This window comes from Callorhinchus milii, unplaced genomic scaffold, assembly GCF_018977255.1.
Source record: "Callorhinchus milii isolate IMCB2004 unplaced genomic scaffold, IMCB_Cmil_1.0 Scaffold3, whole genome shotgun sequence".
Classification (NCBI taxonomy): domain Eukaryota; kingdom Metazoa; phylum Chordata; class Chondrichthyes; order Chimaeriformes; family Callorhinchidae; genus Callorhinchus; species Callorhinchus milii.
The window spans coordinates 79,877,662-79,899,816 of record NW_024704744.1 but is presented as its reverse complement, the minus strand read 5'-3'; the positions used below and the strand labels follow the sequence as shown (position 1 = coordinate 79,899,816).

The following is a 22,155-nucleotide window of genomic DNA, read 5'->3' as shown; positions in this document are numbered from 1 at the left end:
GGTGGAGGAGGGGGTGGGTGAGAGTAGAAAGGGTCAAATTAAGAAAGGCAGGTTGTACAAGTTCAGATATAATGTAAACATGAGGATTGCATTGAAATAATAAGGAACAAAATAGTCTTAAGCAGGTTTTTAAAATAAATTCATTCTATTGTTAAAGAAAACTGCAATCTTGTTAGCCGTATATAATCACTTCAGTAATGTAAACCCCTCATGTGCCTCTGTTACAGCAGTTTACTATTAGGAGGCCCATATCACATTTTATGAGGTAGATTTGTGAAAAAGTTTAGAGAAAATGGCTTCAAACACACACAAACACACCACCAACAACAACTATACAGGATACTAGCACATTTGTCTTGCCCCTATTCCTTTTGCATTTTCCTGTTAACTACTTCATTATACAATCTATCAAATAAACATATTTACATTCCCTCTACTTCTTCCACTCCCCCACAATTTGGTAACATCTCCTATCACACAGTGTACAGTATTTATTCTTCACAAAAAAAAACATCTGCCATCAGTTTGTCTGTCACCTGCTGCTTAAAGAGCTCCAAACGTCAATGCCAGGCATTCCCCACTTGGCCAGGAGCCCAAATCTCCCGCAGGGACTCAGATCTAAATTGTAAACAGGATGCTGGCTGCCCATTGCAAGTGCAACAATTGGTTGCTAGCAGGACAAATGCAACTAAAGCTGCTTTCTTGTCTGCTGGCCACATCAACTGTCCTGCCAACCCTAATTCTTTCAGGTCTACTAACAGCCTGTTCATTTGCTGGATGGCATCCTCTCAGTGGAAGACAATAAAAAGTGACAATACACACTGCTCAGCTTTGATCTCCCCAGCTAATTATGTGGCGTGACAAGTAAAAAATGCATCTGCATTTTATGAAATATTCCAGCAACATCTAAGCCTTCCGATCTTGACCATAAACAGAAAGACACTTATAAAATGTAGGACATTTGAACTATTTATGTGGACAAGTTTTATTGGGTTTGATTTTGCAATACAAGCAGCTATGGACAGCTATGCTGTTCGACATCCATTAAACCCAAATATATCCTTGTAAATGTAACTTAAAAATATTACTACTTAGGTGTTTCAATCTATCCAACAATGCATGCCAGCGATCCTATATATTTGCAAGATAATACTCCCAGCAATGTCCTCCTTCATTATTCAGTTTCTCGTGATAATAGCTTAGAATTATAGTTCAAGTGAATCATTTACCATCTAGAGAAAAATCACCCTTAAAATTGTTGTTAAATGGGTTTTTTTCACTGAGAATTTTCTGGATAATCTAATCTCAACGAATGAAGTCTAATTAATTCTTGAATAATTGCTTGAATAAATTTTTTTTAAAAAAAGCTTCAATAGCCTGAAAATAACCAAACTGAAACTACACACAGATATTCATGCCCTTTCATAATTCTGGAAGCAGTGCTCCCTTCTTGGGGATTTCATGGAGGGAGAGAATTGCTGAGGAGCATTCTTTCTGAGCAGGTTATTAAAGAGTCGAGATTGGGACTGGCTCTTTAACAACACAAAGATGTTGGCTAGCAAACCAATCATTTAATGAATGTGAATAGGTTCATAAGGACCCATAGATTTAATTTCGACCTATCTGGGCCTGATTGTCCCATACATCACCATCAAATATTGGATTCCCTGTTGATCACTAATCAAATCAGCTTTTCCACAAATGTCAGGAAATTTTTAGTTGATTAAAGAATCATCTCCTCTACCCTGGTTATTTAGAAAAATGGTTTAATCTCTTATAAGAACAACTTCAGAAACGAAAGGCTGCACTTCTGGAAATGTTTGCTACGAGCCAGGATGACACAGAATGCTGTTCCACTGATGTACCCAATACAGAGATTTAGGGAGAAAAAGCAGCAACTCTGAACCTCAGCAGATTTAAATTCCTTGTCAAGCAGGATTAGAATATACTAAAATTGTGACTGTTCTGCCCAATTAGTTTGTGTCGGTGTTCATAAGCCACATGAGCCTCCACTTCTCCTAATATCCTTTCTCATACTCTATTCCTTGTTCATAGCATCTGAGCTTGTCTCTGTCCAGACAAGCTATTTTTCATCTTTGCCTCCTAATTTTCTTTTCCTCTTTACCTAATCATTAAGACAATAAATGAGTAATACCAGAGCATAGCTCCATAGGCAGCTGTTCAAATGATTTTTGCTGGAAAGTTAAACGCATATAGTTCAACTTAGGGCAGGATTAATCTTGATGTCCACAAATGTCAGGTAGCATGCAAATACACACTATAGGCTCACACATGAAGACTGAGTCAACTGGGTGAGATCAGCTAAATGAACACAGACAAACAATTCAGTACAAGATCTTTCTGGTCAAGTACCATGCTGGGCAGTGCACTTACACACTAAGTCATCAGAGGTTCTCAAATTTGATATATTTTATCCATACTTGGAAAATGAGCTTTGGGTCAGGATTAAAGCTGCATTAACAGAAATCTCTGCCTAAATCTCTGTGTTGGTACATCAGTGGAACCGCATTCTATGTCATCCTGGCTCATAGAATACATAACATGGCAAAATCTATCAGGCTTGGATCTACAAGTACTGCTTGGACCAAATTTTCCTAAATTGGTTTTGCTTTGTGGGGATTGCAATTAGGACTTTGTAAAAATACAGAACTAATATCTTCTGGGTGAATACGATCCTTGATTATCCCACAATGTACTTGTGGTTAGGTCTCTAACTGAAAAGCAATTCTTACATTCTACTCATCAAAGCAGATTCAGTAAAAGTATGAATGAGTTATCAATACAACTTTCTGTGGGAGTTAATTCAATTCACTTTACAGTATATTCTGTGAAGCGTTTTGGGATGTCTAGAAGACGTGAAAAGCGCTATATCAAATGCAAGGATTATTATTATTATTATTAATGAAGACTAACACTGAATCCACAGGTTGCAAAGGTAGAGAACAATGAATTGGCTGAGCAGTATTTGATAACCTGGATGGTGTTGTGACTGAATCATAACATATATTGGATATTACCAGATCAGAGATGAAACCCAAAGGTTGGAGATTTACAAATGATGTTGCAAAAAGGCTGTGGAAAGCTTTGGGACCTCCAGAAATACCCCCTTCCACGCCTTCTCCAGAACACGAGCTGATACAGAACATGGTGCATCCATTATCGGTGCAGTACCTATTCAGAATCAAGACTATGGCACCCTTCTTGATTCCAACCTCCAGCTCAGGTGCAAACCCTTGACTGCCTTGGGATGTCTTTCCCATGTGAGAAGTGCTATATAAATATAATTTGTTGTTGTTGTTGAATGCTCTTGTTAACATTTCCTGTTCAATCGACATTCTTTAATTCTCGAATTGCTAAGTGGAGTCCTGTAGCTCAGTGGTTAGAGCACTTGCTTTGCAAGCGAGAGACCTGGGTTTGATTCCCAGCAAGGTGAAACCTTGGGCAAGTTTTCTTTCTCCACACTCCTGATAATAATCCCTCAAAAAAAAATTGGTCATTTCAATCCACGACTCTTTGTGGGACACTGCTGTGCGCAATTGGCTGCCGCGTTCGCCCACAAATATACAGTCAATTCACTTTACAGTATATTCTGTGAAGTACTTTGAGACGTCTAGAAGACGTGAAAAGCGCTATATCAAATGCAAGGATTATTATTATTATTAAGACACATTTCTGTGCTGTACTAAATTAAAAGTTCCCCACACTGATTACCGTATAATGCTGCTTCAACAAAATAAAAAGATATGGAAAGTAACCTAGATAGACATTCTGGTGGATGCCCATTAAATAGTAACTCATTCATAAACGCAATGTAACAGTTCATTAAAACTTTGGAGATATCCAAAGTATTCAAGAGCAGATGTATTAAACACCAATTGCCTTGAAGCATTTAATTTTTATTATAAATTTAGTGTAGACCGCAGATTAAATCAAATTTGGAATGTAGATTTGAACATCTTACCTTTAAAAGTGCATTGAAGAGAACAAAGTAAAAGGTGATCCTTCCATACATACTTGATGTGTTAAGCCATCGAGAAATCAGTCTCTAACAAATAAAACTACTGCTGGTTCAGAGAATGGAAGGAAAAACGTAAGAGCTTGAATTCCCAATGAGAGAATTTCAGAGCTTCCCTCCCACTCAACAGTATGGTGTATATGTGGAGCAAACTCTCAAACAAGACAGTTGTTCCATTAACTGTCAAAAAATGAGCAGAGAATTGTCTGGTTGCTTAGTAAATTGTGGTACCATACAATGCAACAACATCAAATTACATTTGTGTTGAGCCTTTCACATTGAGAGGATATCCGAAGGCGCTGGACAGTCAGAGGTTTGGACCCAAGATGGGGGTTGGGATCAAGAGGGTAGGGGTGGAGGGTGACCAAAGGCACAGTCGAAAAGGAAGGTCATTGAGACGGGCTTTGAAGGAGGCAAGGCAGAGAGCGATGCAAAAGGACTGTTGAATAGGAGTTCCAAAGGGTAGTGGCAGAGAGGCTGAATGCTCGACTGCTGAATGCAGGACAAGTCATGCAGATCAGAAGATTGTAGGTTTGAAGCCTGGCTGGTTAGTTAATAATATCAGCCAGGACAGAAGTAGACACTAGAATTGACCTCAATGCCCTGGTTTACAAAAAGGAAGATCAACACAGATGTCAAGACTCACATATGAATAACAGCTACTTAGGCTGGGTTACTGCCATCCTTAAATTTCTGCTCGATTGCTTTTGGGGTTGAGGGAATGAATTTTCTTTCAACAAGAGTGGAGTGAAGCCCACAAAGTTTTACACTTAAAGAGCAGGTTCAATGATGAACTGAACAATATTTTCTCAATCTATGCTTTCTTATGTAGGAACACAAGATAATCAAGATTGCCAGCGGAGTAGCTGTGCTTAAACACACTTGTGATTGTGGATTAGGTCAGAAGTGCACAGCTGTTTAAAGGAATAGATGGTATTGCTGTTTTCAGCAAGTTCTTTTCTAGTTTTGGATGAGAAAGAGCCATTCTACCTTGCAGGTTCCACAGAGATATGCAATCTGATAAATGATGTTTCCTCATTCTGGCTGCACGTATAGAGATGTGAAGTAGTCTTTCAAATAAAACCATAATGCAACAATAAGTGAGGAAATTCAACCCAATGCTAACCAAAGATCTGAGGTGCTGTATCAATATTGTGAAACTGCAATACAAATTACATCTAAATGCAGATAGAAAAAAATAGGGAATAATATTCTGGTTTAATCCAACTTCAGGAGGAATTTGGGACAGATCATTTTCCTTTACCAAATGGCTGCTGTCAAATCAGAATTCCCTTAGACTAGCTGATAAACAAAGTTTGCATAAGTCATTTCTCTCTGAACAATGTTACCCAAATTATTTTGTTTCCTTGTTCATTTTGTGACAGAAATTATAGACTGAAAATTCATAATTTAGCTGAGATACTGGAGACATTCCAAGTGTGACCACTCGAAGATGGAAAAAAATCCATGAATCTCATTTAGAAATTGAAACTATGCACTGCCATTCAGCAGGAGAATAATTCTGCAAAACTATATCAAACATTGTATTTTCTGGAACGGAAAGCAATTGTGGCCAATTCCAAGAACAAAAGGAAAAGTGAACTATAACGCATGATGATGTAATGAATGAGCTGTTAAAAATCTTAACAGGAAATAGTTTTGTTTACAGATAGGAACAGTGCGAGACCAACTGTCCTTCTAGCCTATCCAAATCCATATCCAGAGTAGGGATGAGATTTAACTTTGGTGCATTACAAATGGAAACTCTAACCCAAATATAAGTGAGCATCTTGAAACTTGTGAGATGCATTTCACAAACAAAATCTGGATAAAACTTTAACTATACACCCCATTGGGATACTTTAATTTAAATAGCATAAGTTATTGGGAAATATCAGTGCCACAAAAATAACTTCCAAATTATAACCATTGTAGCAATTTGGAATGTCAAAGTTGCAGCAATCATTCTGAAAAATATAAAAAATTGAATAATGCCAACGAGAAGCCTCAACGTTTAATATCAGTCTGAGAATTATATTTTGTTTATGCAAGTTGTTGAACTGCAATTGCAAAGAATGCAGCCAACAACAACAACAACAAGATTCCATTTATTGAGCGCCTTTCACGTTGGGAGGACGTCCCAAGGCGCTGTACAGTTGGGTCAGGACCCGAGCAAGGGGGAAATGGTCAGGGTGAGGGGAGAGAAGGGAGGGAGCGAGGAGGGGGTAGAGAGTCGAGAGTCGAGTCAAACATTTGTGAGTATTAAAAAAAAACGATTAGACAAATATTTGTGATAAAAATGATACAGAAGGTTTACCCAGAACCTTAATTTCCATTTTAATGTAAAAAAGTGTGAGAATTCCTCTTCACCTTGTGCTTTCAAATTGCAATTTTTCTATTGTAAGCATATATCCTAAAGGTTGCTTCACTTAGTAGCAAAGGTGAATTTCTTGCCTGCAGTTTAAGATCTAGAACTTCAAACTGTGATCCCAAAATGGAAGTAATGACTGACAGTCAAGTCTTGTTATCTCAGTTGCGAGTTTAAGTAGCTTCTAATAGGGAAATATTCCCACAGGAAGAAATGAAAAAAACACTTATATAGCACTGAATGAGAGTGATTCCTCAGCAAAGCCATGCATTCTATTATTTGGCTGGATGATATCTATCAGAGCTCATTATTTAACCAGTTACATCTAATGTGGTGTTATGAGTCGCGGAAGGGGGAAGAAAGGAAAAATTCAACTTACGAACAAATTTCTTTTGCATAGTTTCTAACAAGGCCTGATGAGCATCTTCTGCTTGTAGGGCCACCGAACATTCCCTGGCCAACATGGTCCGTACAAGGTGCTCTCCACAGCCTGGGAGGGAAGCAAATTGCTGAGGAATTAGAAAGTTCACAAATGAAAGGCCAGCTACCAGAGCAGAAGAAACAGGTTAATAACAGAATGAACAATGACAACACAAGACACTTTTTCAACTCGATTTAATATTAGCCCAGTGGGGATACATGCTCTTTTTGGAAATTTTACTTGAGGCAAAGTAGTCATTAGAATGCCACTATAGTGGTTTCCTATTAAGATTTCTGTCAGAACTCAATTCAAACCACAATGGAATTATTTTTCAAGAAATGCAAACGTCAATCTGAGTAATGCATTTTATACCCAGAACCACACAACAAATAAACTGCTTAAAAAAGTGAGACCTATACACTACACAAATTTTTCCTAATCTATGATAACATTTTGGGCTACATAATGATGACAAATGAGACTCATCATGGACTTCTATTGCACTGTGTATTAGAGAAAAAAAAGATTGTTTCAGATCTTTGGATGGGTTTTTCTTTCATGTTAGAAAATTAGAAACAGGTGCATATAAAGAACACACATACATTCTCTACATTAAGAGACACACGTTTTCAATTTCCAAACATGAAAGAACCTCCTTTTACAGAGAACAAAAATAAAATCCATTTGGTTCTGTCTGCCACATGATGAAGGCCTTACAGCTAAGATAAAAATGTTTACTTAAAAAAAAGAACAAGCTCCATCATCACTAGCAGCAGCTTGACACAGCAAGTTTTTTTTCAATAACCACCACAGTAATTAAATTTGCAGACAAGTTTTGTGTGTGTTTAACATGTGAATATTTGTGATTCAATGAGCAAATCATTATATTGCCCTCAAGTATCTGTACATTGCTGAGCGAAATCTAGAACTGAAAAATCTAGCATATTATTGGCCTAATAATGTGCTCCACTCGTAAGCAGGTGTATACACATGTCCATTCCTCTTCCAGTATTTTCAACTGTAGGCAAGTTATAATTTATTCATTCAACAGATAAGTAATACAGGGCTTATACTACATGCACAGTGCTTTAAATATATATATACATATATACACACACAAACTGTGCTGTTTAATAGCTGATACTTAACAGTGTGCTAATACTAAGATGGTTTGTATAAATTATTGTAAGTACAGTAATAAAGGAAAACATTAAGTGGTCCACATTATGGAACCAAAACTCAAGAGATTTATTAATCTAAAGGAAATGTATAGCTTTATTCAGTCACTGTGAGTATGGATTCCTACAAGCCAAAGCCCAAATGGGTAGGGTGGTCCTAGCTGTACAAGCAGTGGGAAGCTTGTCAGACAATGCTTTCAATGGCAAGCTATGTGGTTTTAGCTGGTTAAATTCCAGCAGTATTCCAATAGACATTTGGTCCTTAAGTCTTGGATCTTGACAACCTGTGCATAATTGGTAAGCAGGATCCGTCTCTCTGGGGAGAGAGTCCACATTCCATTCCAAACACAGGAATTTCCATGTGTAGGTGGGATGCATCTCAGACTGGTATGAATTCTCTTTTAAGCATAGTGATGGTTTCCACAGGTTTCAGACACCCACCTGATCCAAAAAAGACACATTATTCCTGTAAATTATACAGTTTGTAGTGATTATTGGCTTTTATTTCATTGAATGGTATAAGGTAGTGACACATACTGTACAGAAATGATAATACATAGACCAAAACTGGAAGTTAGTTACAAATCATAAAATTGAAGGGATCAGATAATATCTTAACCAAACTATAAAATGCACTGGTCAGGCACCTCAAGTACTGCACACAGTTCTGGTTACTGTGACATAGTGGAGCAGAGAGCGATGAGGATGATCCCCAGTGTTAAGAGACATAAGCTATGAGCAACAATTACACAAGTTAAAGTTATTCAATCTTGAAAGGATATATGTTTCAGAGGGGACCTTATGGAGGTATTTAAGATTGTAAATGGGATTGAAAAAGTAAACCCAGAGCAATACTTTTTGATTCACTAAAATAGGAAGAACAGGACATAGGTTTCGAGTTGCAAAGAACAATTTTAGGACAGCCACCAGGAGTTGTCTGTCCTAAACTGCTGCCCAGTTAAAAGCTTTTAGAGCTCAAGATTTTACATCAGCAAACTACTATTTCCTGATGTATCCCATCCTCTCTCCAACTTCAGTGCCACTCTGTACTTTGTATGTTCATTCTCACGAACAAATGTTCTGTATCTGAGACCAGGGGCCACAAGTTTTTTTCCATGGCTTTGAGTGGTGATCTCAATCCCATTCTGCTGTGGTGACAATGCTGGTTACTGTTACCCATCTTGTGGCAGCCCAATAAACAAGAATACCACAAGGTCCGGAAAGATGAAGAGTTTTGATATCCTCACCCAAAAAAAGAAACATCAGTCCCTCTAACAATGGTCCAAGGAAACACTACACATAGAAATAGCATTTGGGGATCAATATAGAGAAAATTCAGAATACATTTAAAGTAATCATTGACTGATTTGGACACCTGGTGAAAAAAGAGAACACTCTCCCTTATAAACAGCACAACATAGAAAAAAATATTTGTTGAACACTAAGAGTTGTATGCACATGGAATAAATACCTGATGTACTCACAGCTGTGGAATACACATTACTGCCTCCTGTATTTTCAGCCCAGCAACCACAGCCGTAGACAGCTGCCTAGAAACAAGTGAAGACAATGCAGTTTAAGAAAATCTCTTCATAAACTTAACAACAAGTGGATCACTAACACAAAACATTCAGATAATTTAATGATTATTAACTGCTTATTTCTCATACTATACTATTGAGGCTTTTAACTTTTCTTCAAAAAACCTCAAGATGAGAAATGTTAAGTTTTGGCAATTGGAAGACATTCCTATTTTGGCTCACCCAGGTTCAACATCACAATAAGATCAAGCATAGAAACAATTAGATGCAGAGAAAATCTCCTATTCTGCACTAACCCAACTAAAAAAGGCACCCACAAGAGCCTGGCATTCCGTATCTCTCACACCAGCCATCCTGTAGCCCTTCTGAATACAAATGCCAAGTAGAGGTAAATTTTCTATTTTAAGCCCACTCAATGTGTTGAAACTGTGTAAACTAATTTCACATAAAAGTGACACACCCGAGAGTAACATTAATCCCAGCAGTCAGAGCAGGAATCAAACTTGGGTCTCAAAGGGATTGTGATACATTAGTGCATCTCTTGCCTTTATTCCAGTCTTCAAATGAACATTTTCACAATGTATCTAGAAATGTTTCCATGCTGAGAGATGTTCATTTAAACTTCTCTTTTCTTCTACTTGTGTTACTTTGTCCTCTTAAGACAGTTCTCCTTTAGGATATTGCAAGAAAACAATACTTTGCTTAAAATATATAAAAGACAGTTTAGTGCTTGTAATTTAAGTCTATACTTTTATGTTCTTTTTGCGACATATGCTCATGTTTCTTTTGCAGCCAACTGAAACCACTTCAAGAAACAAAATGAAAAACATTGTATCCAATTGTGCATTTTTCCTTTGAGTAACAACCCCCAAAACGTCAATGTATCTTTCTCTCTCAGATGTTGATTTCCATCATTTCTGTCCGGCAAGATCTCCTTGATACACATTTGGTTTACCACTGAATACAAATAGCATTAGAAATTGATTTTGTGGAATTTCTCTTCTGGGCTGTGCACAACAGAAAGGAACATACCAGGGGGCTAGACTCAAAGCAAGAACCCGAGAAATGGAACAAACATATTTACTTGACCAACTCTTCCAGGATGCTTCATTGCTAAACCTCCGCTGGAAACAGCAGCTGCCACATTTCCTTCATGGTCCACAACTACTGCTCCAACAGTATCAAGTGAAGTGGTGACATTGGTCTGATTTAAAAAAGAACACACAAAGAATAGTAGAATAAATAGGGATTTATTCAATAAAATGAAAGCATAATTTCTTATTCATGCTGAAACCCTTAACATGTGTAAGGAATTGTGTTACCGAACACAGCTCAAACATGTAAAGTTTTGTTTTACCAGGGTAGAAAAGAACCAAGGGTAGGCTTGATTTTTAAATGTAATATTAAAATATTTTCAATGATATTCTTGAACTATTCTTAATTTCACATTTTATAAACTATACGTTTCAGAATTTTGCATACCACTACCACTAAGGAAGTTGACAAATGATTTAATAACTTGATAAATTTAGTCAATTTGAGACTTTGTTGACCTGCCAAAACATAAGTGACATGATTCCCCTAGTTTAGTTTAGCTTTCAACCCATGAAAGCAAAATGATTACGTCAGACAGACACTTACCTCGAGATAAGAAATGCACGAAAACTGAAGAGAAAGATAACTTACTAATTGGGTCTTCTTCATTCTTGAAATCAATAATATCCTCCACATACTATAGAATTAAACCCACCCAAATCTGGTATGTTAGGATTTTGAAAGCAACATATTCACTTATGAAATAACTTTGCCCTGTCACTAAATAATATGCATGTAAAATCACAACTGTATTGGCCAACACTCTCCCCAGATAACTGGTTGTTCACATTATAGCTGTTTGCAGGCACTGCTGTGCTATAATTGGCTGCCTCATTCATCTACAAAGTACACAGTCACTACACTTTGAAATAAATCCTATGAAGCTCTTTGCAGCATCCTACCAGAGTGAAAGGCACTAGATCAAATACAGCTATAATTATTATAGATGAATCCAAGCTCTAATATTTGTCAAATGCAATGAGAATTTCCCCAGTTCTCAGCCTGGCAGAGCCCAGCAAATGAGATATTGTAAAGAATTCCTCATGAAGCAGCTGTCTCTATCTAGGGAATTACCCCTAATTGGTCTAGGAGGAATTCTACTTGTAATTTTACAAAACTTTGCCAACTCACTGGGAGCGTAAAATAAGTCAAACGTATTGAAGATTAATCAAATTTATCCACTGTCTAATGGATTGAATTATTTGTCACTGCTCCAATCCAAGCCCTCACTTTAAAATTCTTGTCTCCACATTAAGGGGAAAGATAGATATGACTTCAACAAAGAAATTTCTTAAAAAACAGTGACATTCCTTTGGAAACCTCAAATAATACAAATCCAAGAGTAACTAATCCTACTGTACCTGAAAGATGTTGAGAATAAAAATAAAGAAATTGTTTTAATTTCACCACTACTGTATCCGATAACTAATGGTTGTTACTAAGACTCACAAAGGACAGGCTTGTAGTGGTGCTCGAATTATATACAACACAAGATTTAGTAGGACAGTGACAATTGCTTAAATTATGATGCAAAGGGAAGAGTTCAGAAAATTAGAAGAGTGAGAAAATGCAAAATGGGGCTATCAGAGAATTGCTGCACTAAAAATGGTGTTAGCCTTGCTTATTTAATGCTTAATAATTATTTGAAAACATTAAACATACATTTCCAATATTATCTGCAGTACAATTACATTATCCCAATTGATTTACAAGTTAATTGTCCTTTGCCTCAGTCCCCACAAGGCTGATATGGGTTAATACATCTTCCTTCCAGCGAAACTTTATTTTGCAAATGTAATTTTGGCTAACTGGAATTAGCTTCATATATTTAATAACCTATTGACTGGAGCAAGTCTTTATACATGCTTGAAGAGAGCTTTTGGGCTGATAACGAACTATATGTTGCATAAAAAACCAAGAACAAAACAATTCACAGTACTCTGTACCAACAGAAATTTGACGTTTTTGTCATCCGATGATATGAATATCAAAGTGGAATATTCCTAATGGGTACATGATGAGCAGAAAAATTACAGAGAACATGTGATTGATTAAAAAAAAGCTTTCCAGAAACCATAAACTTGCAATGTACAATATGTTAAGCCAGCAAACAATGAAAATAATTTAGGACTTTCTCAACATGCCCAAATTAGCACAGCAAATAATCCCTGATCAGGATTCACAATGTGCAGCCAGCAAGATAATGATAATAAACAGGAAGCCCATTTTGTTTTTGTTCCCCGACACAGGGGTCAATTATAATATCCTTATTGCTCCCCAAGTTGGGATCAACAGCCATAATGAAATGGAAATTCACAAGTTCAATCATTGGTCTGTGTTCAGTAACAAACCATCTCGTGGATTTATGCATTGAACCACAAAAGTTAAAGCCATTTTATTTAAAAACAAAAAGGATCTTCAAAGTCAACCAACATTGGAACCTATAATTTATCACTGGTTGTTCCATGTTACTGTAAATATTTGGGTCTTTTTCAGCATACATTGGTGCACCACAAAATTATTTCCAAAATTCAGACAATATAGTTCTCTGGGTCAACCACAAGAGATCTCTCATAATACACCAGATGTTTTGTAGGTGGGAAGTTTGTTGGCTGCAAAACCAACATTCACAGATTAACAAACTAAAGGCAACAAGTTGCAGTTTAACTTTGGCATCCAACAAGATTTCTCTATTGTCAACCACCTTTCCTAGAACTTTTATCCTAGGGCACTTCCGTTATAGACAGTACCAACTGTACAGTTCTGTTCTATCACATGGGTTTTGCTTGTACAATTCAATTCAGGCAATTTAAACTACAAATGATCTACAAATAATTTGAGCTCAAGCACACAAAAAACTTTAATAGTAATACTTTAACCATTAGGGATGGGGGAGGGGGGGGAGTAAATCAAGATGAATTGGCTCACCTACATTTAAACAATGCATCAAACCACAGTATGCACTCCGTGAAATAATGGACCGACGCTAAACAGATCTATTCACAAGACATATTCACCCTTTGGCCAAATGCATCAAATCACAGGCATACTACAGGTATAGTTCTAGTGCAATACACTGTTATTTAACTGTTATTTTAGTTACCTCAATGCAAACCCATTATAATGTGCTTCTTTATAGCGTAAATTCAGTTACAATGTGATTACGCTGTGCATTCAATGTGCGTGGACACAGCCGGCCTGATCACCCCTGCTCTGCTCACTAAATGGCTTTTGTGCTAAAATGACAGACTTTTGGATGATTAGGTTGCTGCCAATGTCAGCTCATGCTTTGCTTGTGCAGGACAGACTGAAGTTGATGGTGACTTAATGACCAAGAAGTAAATCATCTTAGCTTCCCGTGCTAAAAATAACTAGTTTCTGGGTCATCAGATCGTCAATGTCATTTCCCACTTTCACGGTTATGCAGCAAACAGGAACTCATTTGGCGGTAACCTGGATATCGTCCATTTTTTACCGTGGGAACCGACTGGCCATTGAAACCATTCCTTGTCTCATATTTCCTTCAAGACCCTCCTCTTCAACCATGCTTTCGATCGCCCTGCTTCTCCCCTGCTCGCCATCCTCCTCAATCCTGACCCCCAGCTCGGATCTGAAACTCTGTCTATCCAGTGCCTTGGGCCGACCTCCTGACGTGAAAGGCGCTGTACAAATGTAATTTTGTTATTGTTGTTGTTAACCCAGATTGGGATGTTATGGATCCCAACCATCTTATTTTTGGTTCCCTTAGTTTTCCTTTCTTACAAAAATTGTCCAATTTCAAACAGTAGCATAAAATGGTGGTGGTTGCATTAACACATCAGCCAACAGTGTTCAATGTGTTACACCAATCCAAACAAGGTTAACAAAAATTAACTATAATTGAGACAGCTTACTTACAAAAATAAAAACATGCAAACATATTAGACCAATTCTGATCAGAACTGCTTGATCAGATGTGTTCATTATCACCAAGCAGTAGATTGTGTGCCAGAATTCCTCACTTAAGTAACCCGAGATTACATATGATTTGTACAAGATCTTACAAAATAACTTCAAGATGGTGAAAGGAGAAATTGTTAATGTTTATTATAATGTATGATTTATAACAAGCATTCTTTTCCATCTTTTCTATGTGCAAAATCGTCAAAATAACACTTTCACCCAAACAGCAAATATTCATTTCAGTGGTGCTTCTCATAGGTGGTCTGGACATCAACAGAACACTACAAATGTATGGAATTTACATAAGAAAAGTTGTCTGTCCTAAATGTTAAAAGACTTGTGATTAGATCAAGACCTACTAAGTCTTGGTTAGCACAAGGATCAAGTCTTGATTCTGTTTCAATGCATATTAGGACTCCCGGGAGATGCCACTGGATCCTGGAATAAGACATTCTAGGTTCAAATGACCTTCTACTGTGCACTGTGCAAAGCAATATCACAATCATGTGGGGTCCAAAGGATTCACATTTGGACTTTTCCTGGATCCAGATGGCCTGGAAAATATCCAAATTGGAAACGATTTTGACCACTTCAAAAGGTCAAAATTAAAAAGTGACAAAATAGTTGGAAAAACTGTACCTGGAATACAAATGAATAGTAAAATGCTAGTTTTGGGCCCACATTTCTGAGCCCTCAGCTGTGTCACTGTAGTGAAGTGCCAATTGGAAGCTTGATACTCCCAGGAGGAAAGGGGTAGAGGTGGGAGAAAGTCAACCCTGGGCCATTTATGCAGCTCATAGCAGTTGATTTAAAACAGCAATTAGACCAGACCAGCATTTGACACTATTTAAGCAGTGCTAAAATGGTAATTTTCTTCTCCCCACTCCGACAATTTTATTTTCATGTTCTTTTCTCCTAAGTCTTCTCGCTTTTCCCAGGCCCAGCTACTAAGTGCAACTCAAGAGAGCATACAGATGGTTTGTTCCCATGCCTCTACTTCGACCCTTCGGAACAAGCTATAAAATATCTCTCATAGAATCATAGACATTTCAGTGCAGGAGGAGACCATTCAGCCCATCGAGTCTGTATCGATTCTCTGAGCAAGGTGTTCATTCAATCTCCCCGCCCATTCTGGACATGAGGAATCCTCTTAGATATCCTGCAGCTGCCTGGATGTCATTTAACTATCATAACCTATCAAAGGGTGGGTTTTCCATAAAGTCCAAGGACACAGAATATGTTAAGAAACTGGCCACTGTTGCAATCCAAAATTCACACTTTAGGCTGTAATGGCTCACTGGAAATTAAGAGGAGTGCAACTTGATCACGTATGCATCCCCTTATCAGGAAGCATTTGTCCACAAACACTCATTGGTTCTGTATCACACCTTCTTCCGTGATTTTATTGCAATGAGCTTTGTCTTCAGCATTCCTGAGAAAAATATTTAAATCAGCATTTTATTTGGTTTCACCCCCTTAAGCTAACATCGAAAAGAAACAAAAAGGGATTCCAATTTACCACTTTGCACAGTTTACTTTAGGACAACTTAAAAAATACAACTTTTTTTCTCCCTTATTCTAAGGATAAAAAATTACACTAACGTTTTCAGACACTTCTCTTCTCTTCTTTGTCTGAATCATTTCTGTTTCCACCTTTTCTGCAAGTTCCAGTTTTCGCCTGTTTTTCCTAAATGCAGATAAGCTGAATTCTAAACAGAATTNAAAAAATATTAAAGATGTGTGTATCTGAATAAATCATTCACAAAGTATTTGATCAATGGCACAGTTCCCTGAATATGCAACAACGTTTTGATAACAACATGGTTAAGAAAAATAATTCAACTTTACATCTGAAACGAATAATGAAATTAAGCTAGTTATAAAATTTGCTTCAAAGGTCCAATGGGTAAAATGTACTATATGGTGTGGTATAAAGCCTTAAAGTCCCAGAGTTAAGCTCAAGGTACAGCAGTAGTGCAGTTCCTACAACTAGGCTCCATATTCCTAGATTTCAATGAAGAATGGGGCAAGACTCCCAATCCTGATCATCAGTGAGCCAGTCGAGCTAGAAGTACAAATGTATGGACGGACACTTAACAAAACCAGGTTTGCACTTGAACTGATGACTCCAGACATAGCCTGACAATGTTCATCATTCAGGAATGGCCAGCCGGCTATGTTGGAGGAAGGGTAGGAAGAGAAATTGACAACACAACTCTTCACTTGCCCTGCACAACACTTCTTGTGCCAAGCAAACTTCACTGCCATTCCTATTTTGCTCAGTAACCAAAAAGTTTATTCCCTATATGCAAAGAGATGATTCAAAAGTTTTTCTCCAGTTTTAAGATGCTTCGCATTAAGGCTGACAAGGAATGACAAACTCAGATTTGTCAACAAGAAATAATGCAATTGAACACAGAGACTTTGCGCAAACCACTGCACAGCAAATGAAGTATTTTTAAAATCACCAGGTTAAAGCAGGCAATGCAATCACAAATAAAAAGCTCAAATTGGGGTTTCTTACAAAACAATTAGGACTCCACTGAAGCTAGAAAATAAAGGCATAGTCGTTTCTGGGCGGCACAAGGCTATATAGACTTGATGAATGCAGATTTGAACGCTAGACTGAGATAAGTTAGCTGATCTCAACCAGGGGGTGCTATATTTGGTGTCAGTGTCTTGTCCCTCGTGTATTAGAAACAAAATCATGTAAGTTTTCCACATCTGATCACCATTCGGTCAGAGACCACTGCAGAAAAGGTGCCTGTAGACGGCGAGGCCAAAACACATGCTCATACATGAATAAAGGCATCTTGGTAGAGGAGAGGAGAAATTGTGGACAGAAAAAAAAAAAAATCGGGCAAGTGTTTTCTTGAGAACAGTATTAGACAATGCAAGGACAGCTGCAAACAGATGGACACATAATTCATAAGATTTCTGTGTTACGAGTTGACAATTTGCTCTATGTTCTGGGTCAGAAAGAATTCATTAGAAGAATAAAAAAGGGCCCAATTAAAAAAGTGTGGTGTCTCATTTGAGCAAGATTTAGTCATCACACCACATTAATATAAACAGGTAATGGTCTAGGCTGACATTCCAGTTGAGCCATGCAATGTTGGAGGTGGTGTACTTTAGATTCAATGTTAAATTGAGGTCTCATCTGCCTGTTCATGTGCACATTAAAGAACCCATGACACTCATCAAAAAGACAAGAGTTTCTCCAGATGTCCCGGTCAACAATCCCCCAGTTAAATTGGTCATTCATCTGCTGGCTGTTTCTGGCATATTGCTCGTTGCAAACTGGTTACTGTGTTTGCCTACAAATACACAGTCACTATTGTAAAGCAGAAGAGACATTTCAATGTGAAAAAGCACTATATCAAATGAAAGTATTATTATAAATAAAGAGAAGTACTCTTATGTAATAATTGTTCAAAGTGCTAATGAGCATTATTGCCATATCACCTGTTTAGCATACATCCTTAGCAGGATTTTTAAAAGACAGAAAAATTAATATAATTGCCAGCTTGAGTCCTGTTAAATGAGCAGTCCACACAAAAATATATTTCTTCTTTGATTGATATTTCTCTTTAATAGCGTTCACATCACTAGTGAAAAGTTAAAAATTTAAGTTCTAACTGTAATAATACACCAAATTCTTTTAGTGCTTTCTCACTTGAACTGATAAAAAAAATCAGAAACAAAAATTAAAACAATAGCAGCCTGAAAAGGCCAATAACTTTTCCATATACGGTAGAATATTCACCTCTCCCCACCTGAATATTCTACCGTATATGGAAAACCCAAGTTGATTGCAAAAGAATGTCCAGACTTGTTTTTAAATCTGGTAACCTAATTATTACCAGGTAACTGTATTCTGCTTTAAAGGAATATTGCTTCAGTGGCCTGGCTGTACCAGATGGTCATGATTTTGAACAGAGCTGCTTGTCTTCGAGCCTCCATGTTACCATTGAAAATGTAATCTCCTTGTGGTGAGTCCACTGTTTGAAGAAGCAAGCTATCTCAGACACAAGACAATAGTTATCTATTCAAATACAAGCAGAAACTGCTTCTGCCTTCCACTGTAGATAGTTAGTGACAGATCAGAATGGCTCTGAGTCTCACGAGGCAAAAGCTCATGGTCAGAATCATCAAGCAAGCTGGCTCCACTTAATTCAATGGAGGCTGGAGCTTTGCACAGATAAGTATGAGCTATCAGTGTGCTTTTCCAGGATCAGGTAGTTCTGGATTGACCTCAAACCCAATCTGCAACAGCAGTCTGCATTAAGGTGCATAGACCTGCACACATACATGCACACATACTGAAACTTGATGATAGTTCATACTTTTATATATTTTCTAATGGGAGTTTGGGGGTGCTTCAAACAGAAAGTACTCCATGTAGCCTTTTCTTCTCTTTTAATCTTGAGGAAAACAAGTAAATCATAGGTAAGATCTTGACCAGTAGATTCAAAAATTTCTGACAATGCAAGGCTTCCTCTCCTCTAAGCTGCTTGTTAAAATACTGTACATTGGTTTTATTATTTTCATCATTTCTACAAACAATTTCACACCAACTAAAAGAATTGAAACAGGACCTAGCTGACAGGACCTCCACTCTGGTCATTTCTAAGATGAGTCACAAAGTCTATGGATCCTTCTTGTGAGTCAGGGATATGCATGAGGGATATCCTCACATGCCTCTGGTAATTGGTCAAACAAGGGATTGGAGTATGTCAACAAGCTAGCTATCTGACTACCCAGTCAAACAGAAGCACTGTACACAGAAATAATGAGGAAAAACTCGAGATCACACATTCCAAGAATCCGCAACAAAAAACAAATTGTCAAATCACTGCTATTCAAAAATCAAAGCTTTTTGATTAAAATATACAACATTCTGAACAGGATTTTACGGTTTATATTTGGAAAAACTTGATACTTCTGGCAAATCTGTACTACGTTTTGCCCACCAAATACAGTCAATTCACTTTACAGTGTGTTCTGTGAAGCGCTTTGGGACGTCCTCCTGACGTGAAAAACGCTCTATCAAATGCAAGGATTATTATTATTATTCTGTGAAGCTCTTTGAGATGTCTCAAAGACGCGATAAGGTGCAAGGGTTATTATTATTACTATTATTAGTATTACAACATACTTGTCGCCATGATGTCAGGAGGACAAGGTGGTATTCCATGGTCCATTGCCCACTTGTAAGCCCCTTCTCCAACTAAAAAACTAAGGGAAAAAAAAACAGAATCGATAGTTAAAGAACAAGTAAAATAAAGGTTACACAATACATAGGATTTTCTTATAATAGGGGATGGGAGGAAAAAAGGGAAACACTGCTATACTCTCTCACCTTCTGTAAGAGTACATACACCTTTGAAATAATTTTCTTGCCGCTTTCTCAAACATTGGGCATTATTAGCCTGCCTCATAGAGTGCAGGGGAAGTCAAGAAAAGGCAATCTATCTATCAATCTATACTAGAAAATCTAATTGTCTAAATTTAAGCAATTTAGACAATTAAACAAAAGCTAAGTTCCTCAGGTCATAATCTTTATTTAAAAAAAAATCTGAATTTTGAACTTGAAAAGGAACAGCAAATACTGCAATTGCATTATTAAATACAAACATAAATTGCTGCTAGAATGGGTTAGGAGTTCTTTAAGAGATTTATAAACACGAACAATATTAAAGTGTTTCAATTTTCCAAAGCATTCGATTACAAGAAACGATAACTATGGGAAGAAAGTACCCTTTGCTTGAGAGCTAATTCTCTGTTGGTTCAGAGAATTTTTAAAGATCAGAAAACAAGAACACAAGGATTAGTCAGAATCCTATCACAGAATACTACCCATTTCCACATATTGGGCCCAAAATTCTGTCAGAACGGCAAAGGAATTTATGGTGGAATTTTAAGAGTTAAGCAGCTCCTTCCNTTTTTTGATAACGTGAGAAATTCTGAAGGCCTTTTTGGGCATATCAAAATATATGGTACTTCACGGCTCTTTATGAGATATCGTTGTACACAAATTGGCTGTTGCATTCGCCTGGAAATACAGTCACTACGCTTTATCGTAAATTCTGTAAAATGCTTTAAGATATCCTCCTAACATGAAAGGTTCTGTATCAAATGCAAGGATTATTATTATTATTTTTAAAGTCCAGCTGAACAAGCAGACAATCAGTTTAACATTTCAACCCGAAAGATGGCACCACCAGCAATACACTGTCCCTTACATTAAACTGGAGTGTCTGCCTTTTACTGTTTGGCTACTAAAATTTCTTCCCCGATAAAGGTCTTTTGCAACATCTGCCAGTCGTACAAGTTAATTGACTCAATTACTTCACAGCAATTATGAAACTTTTTTTTTTACCCCAATCTCTCCAAAAAATCATTTTTACAATATACATCTGATTTAGATTGTATTACAAGCATGTTATGCAATCAGAAGCTCTGATGGCTTCATAAAGTACTCATGCTGAACTCTCACGTTTTATAAGATAAGAACATTTTTGACCGAATTATATCCTTGTAACACATTCCAAGCAAGATTATGATTCTGTTTACATAAAGAGTTAAAGGTTGTGGAATTTACTGTGGGATTAGAGTCGAATTACATTAGATATCCCAGCAATTTAATAATAATCCAATGGAAATTTAATTTACTCACATCTATATATACACAATACAAAATTATATTTGTAAAGCGCCTTTCGAGTCGAGAGGATGTCCCAAGATGCTGAACAGTAAGGGATTAGGATCTGAGCTGAGGGGGCGGAGTGGGGGAAAGAGTTGGGATCAGGGAGGGTGGGGGGCAGGGAGGGTTGGGTAAGAGGGTGGGCGAAGGCACGGTTGAAGAGGAGAATCTTGAGGCATGCCTTGAAGGAGGCATGGGAGGGAGCAAAGCGAAGGGAATGTGAGATGGAGTTCCAGAGGGTGAGGGCAGAGAGGCTGAAGGCCCAACCGCCGATGGTGGGGCCAGGCGGGGCACTCGGTAACTGCACTAAATTCCTGTATTAGACCAAAGGAATGGCCTAGAAACTGAAAAAGTTACTTGTCTATTTACTGACTTAATAAGAAACTGTCTAAGCTAGGTGAACAATAATGTTGGTAAGACCATACTTAGAGGAGGTAACCTCATTCTTTGTATGAAGTTCACCCTACACACACAGGCAGGAATTTGTGTCAGACTAGATGGGGGAAATTCTCTAGGGAGTCTGTTCCTATAGGACCTCTCCCTCACTGCCAAATGCAAGGCTTCATTCTTGGTCACATATCTCAGGCTTTGACCAAAGAAGGCAACATAATAGGATAGCAATGAAAACATACAGCGGTTAAGCAACTCTGAGCAGCACCAAGTCAGAAATTCAGTCCTCTACCTCTGCAGGAAGGTGTTCAAGCGTTAATGTTTGGCAAAAATGATAGGCATGGAAATATTTATCACCCCCACTACAGTTCTATGTGTTTTTATTATTACAGAGGATTAGAGGAAGAAGAGGGATTTAAAGGCAGTTAAAATGTGGCCATCTACTTAATCTCCCAGTGAGATTACCTCTTTAGTTACA

The 22,155-nt window shown here is 37.5% G+C and overlaps 1 protein-coding gene across 1 annotated transcript in view; it reads right to left on the bottom strand.

Annotated features, from left to right (window-relative positions):
* Nucleotides 1-22,155, bottom strand: part of tasp1 (taspase, threonine aspartase, 1) — a 63,163-nt gene that overhangs the window by 15,892 nt on the left and 25,116 nt on the right. The window contains exons 6-10 of the mRNA XM_042333289.1: nt 19,740-19,819; nt 16,184-16,290; nt 10,629-10,748; nt 9,475-9,553; nt 6,784-6,894 (exon numbers count right to left, since the gene is read on the bottom strand). Coding sequence (XP_042189223.1) covers nt 6,784-6,894; nt 9,475-9,553; nt 10,629-10,748; nt 16,184-16,290; nt 19,740-19,819 — 497 coding nt within the window. The remainder of the gene's footprint in view (nt 1-6,783; nt 6,895-9,474; nt 9,554-10,628; nt 10,749-16,183; nt 16,291-19,739; nt 19,820-22,155) is intronic.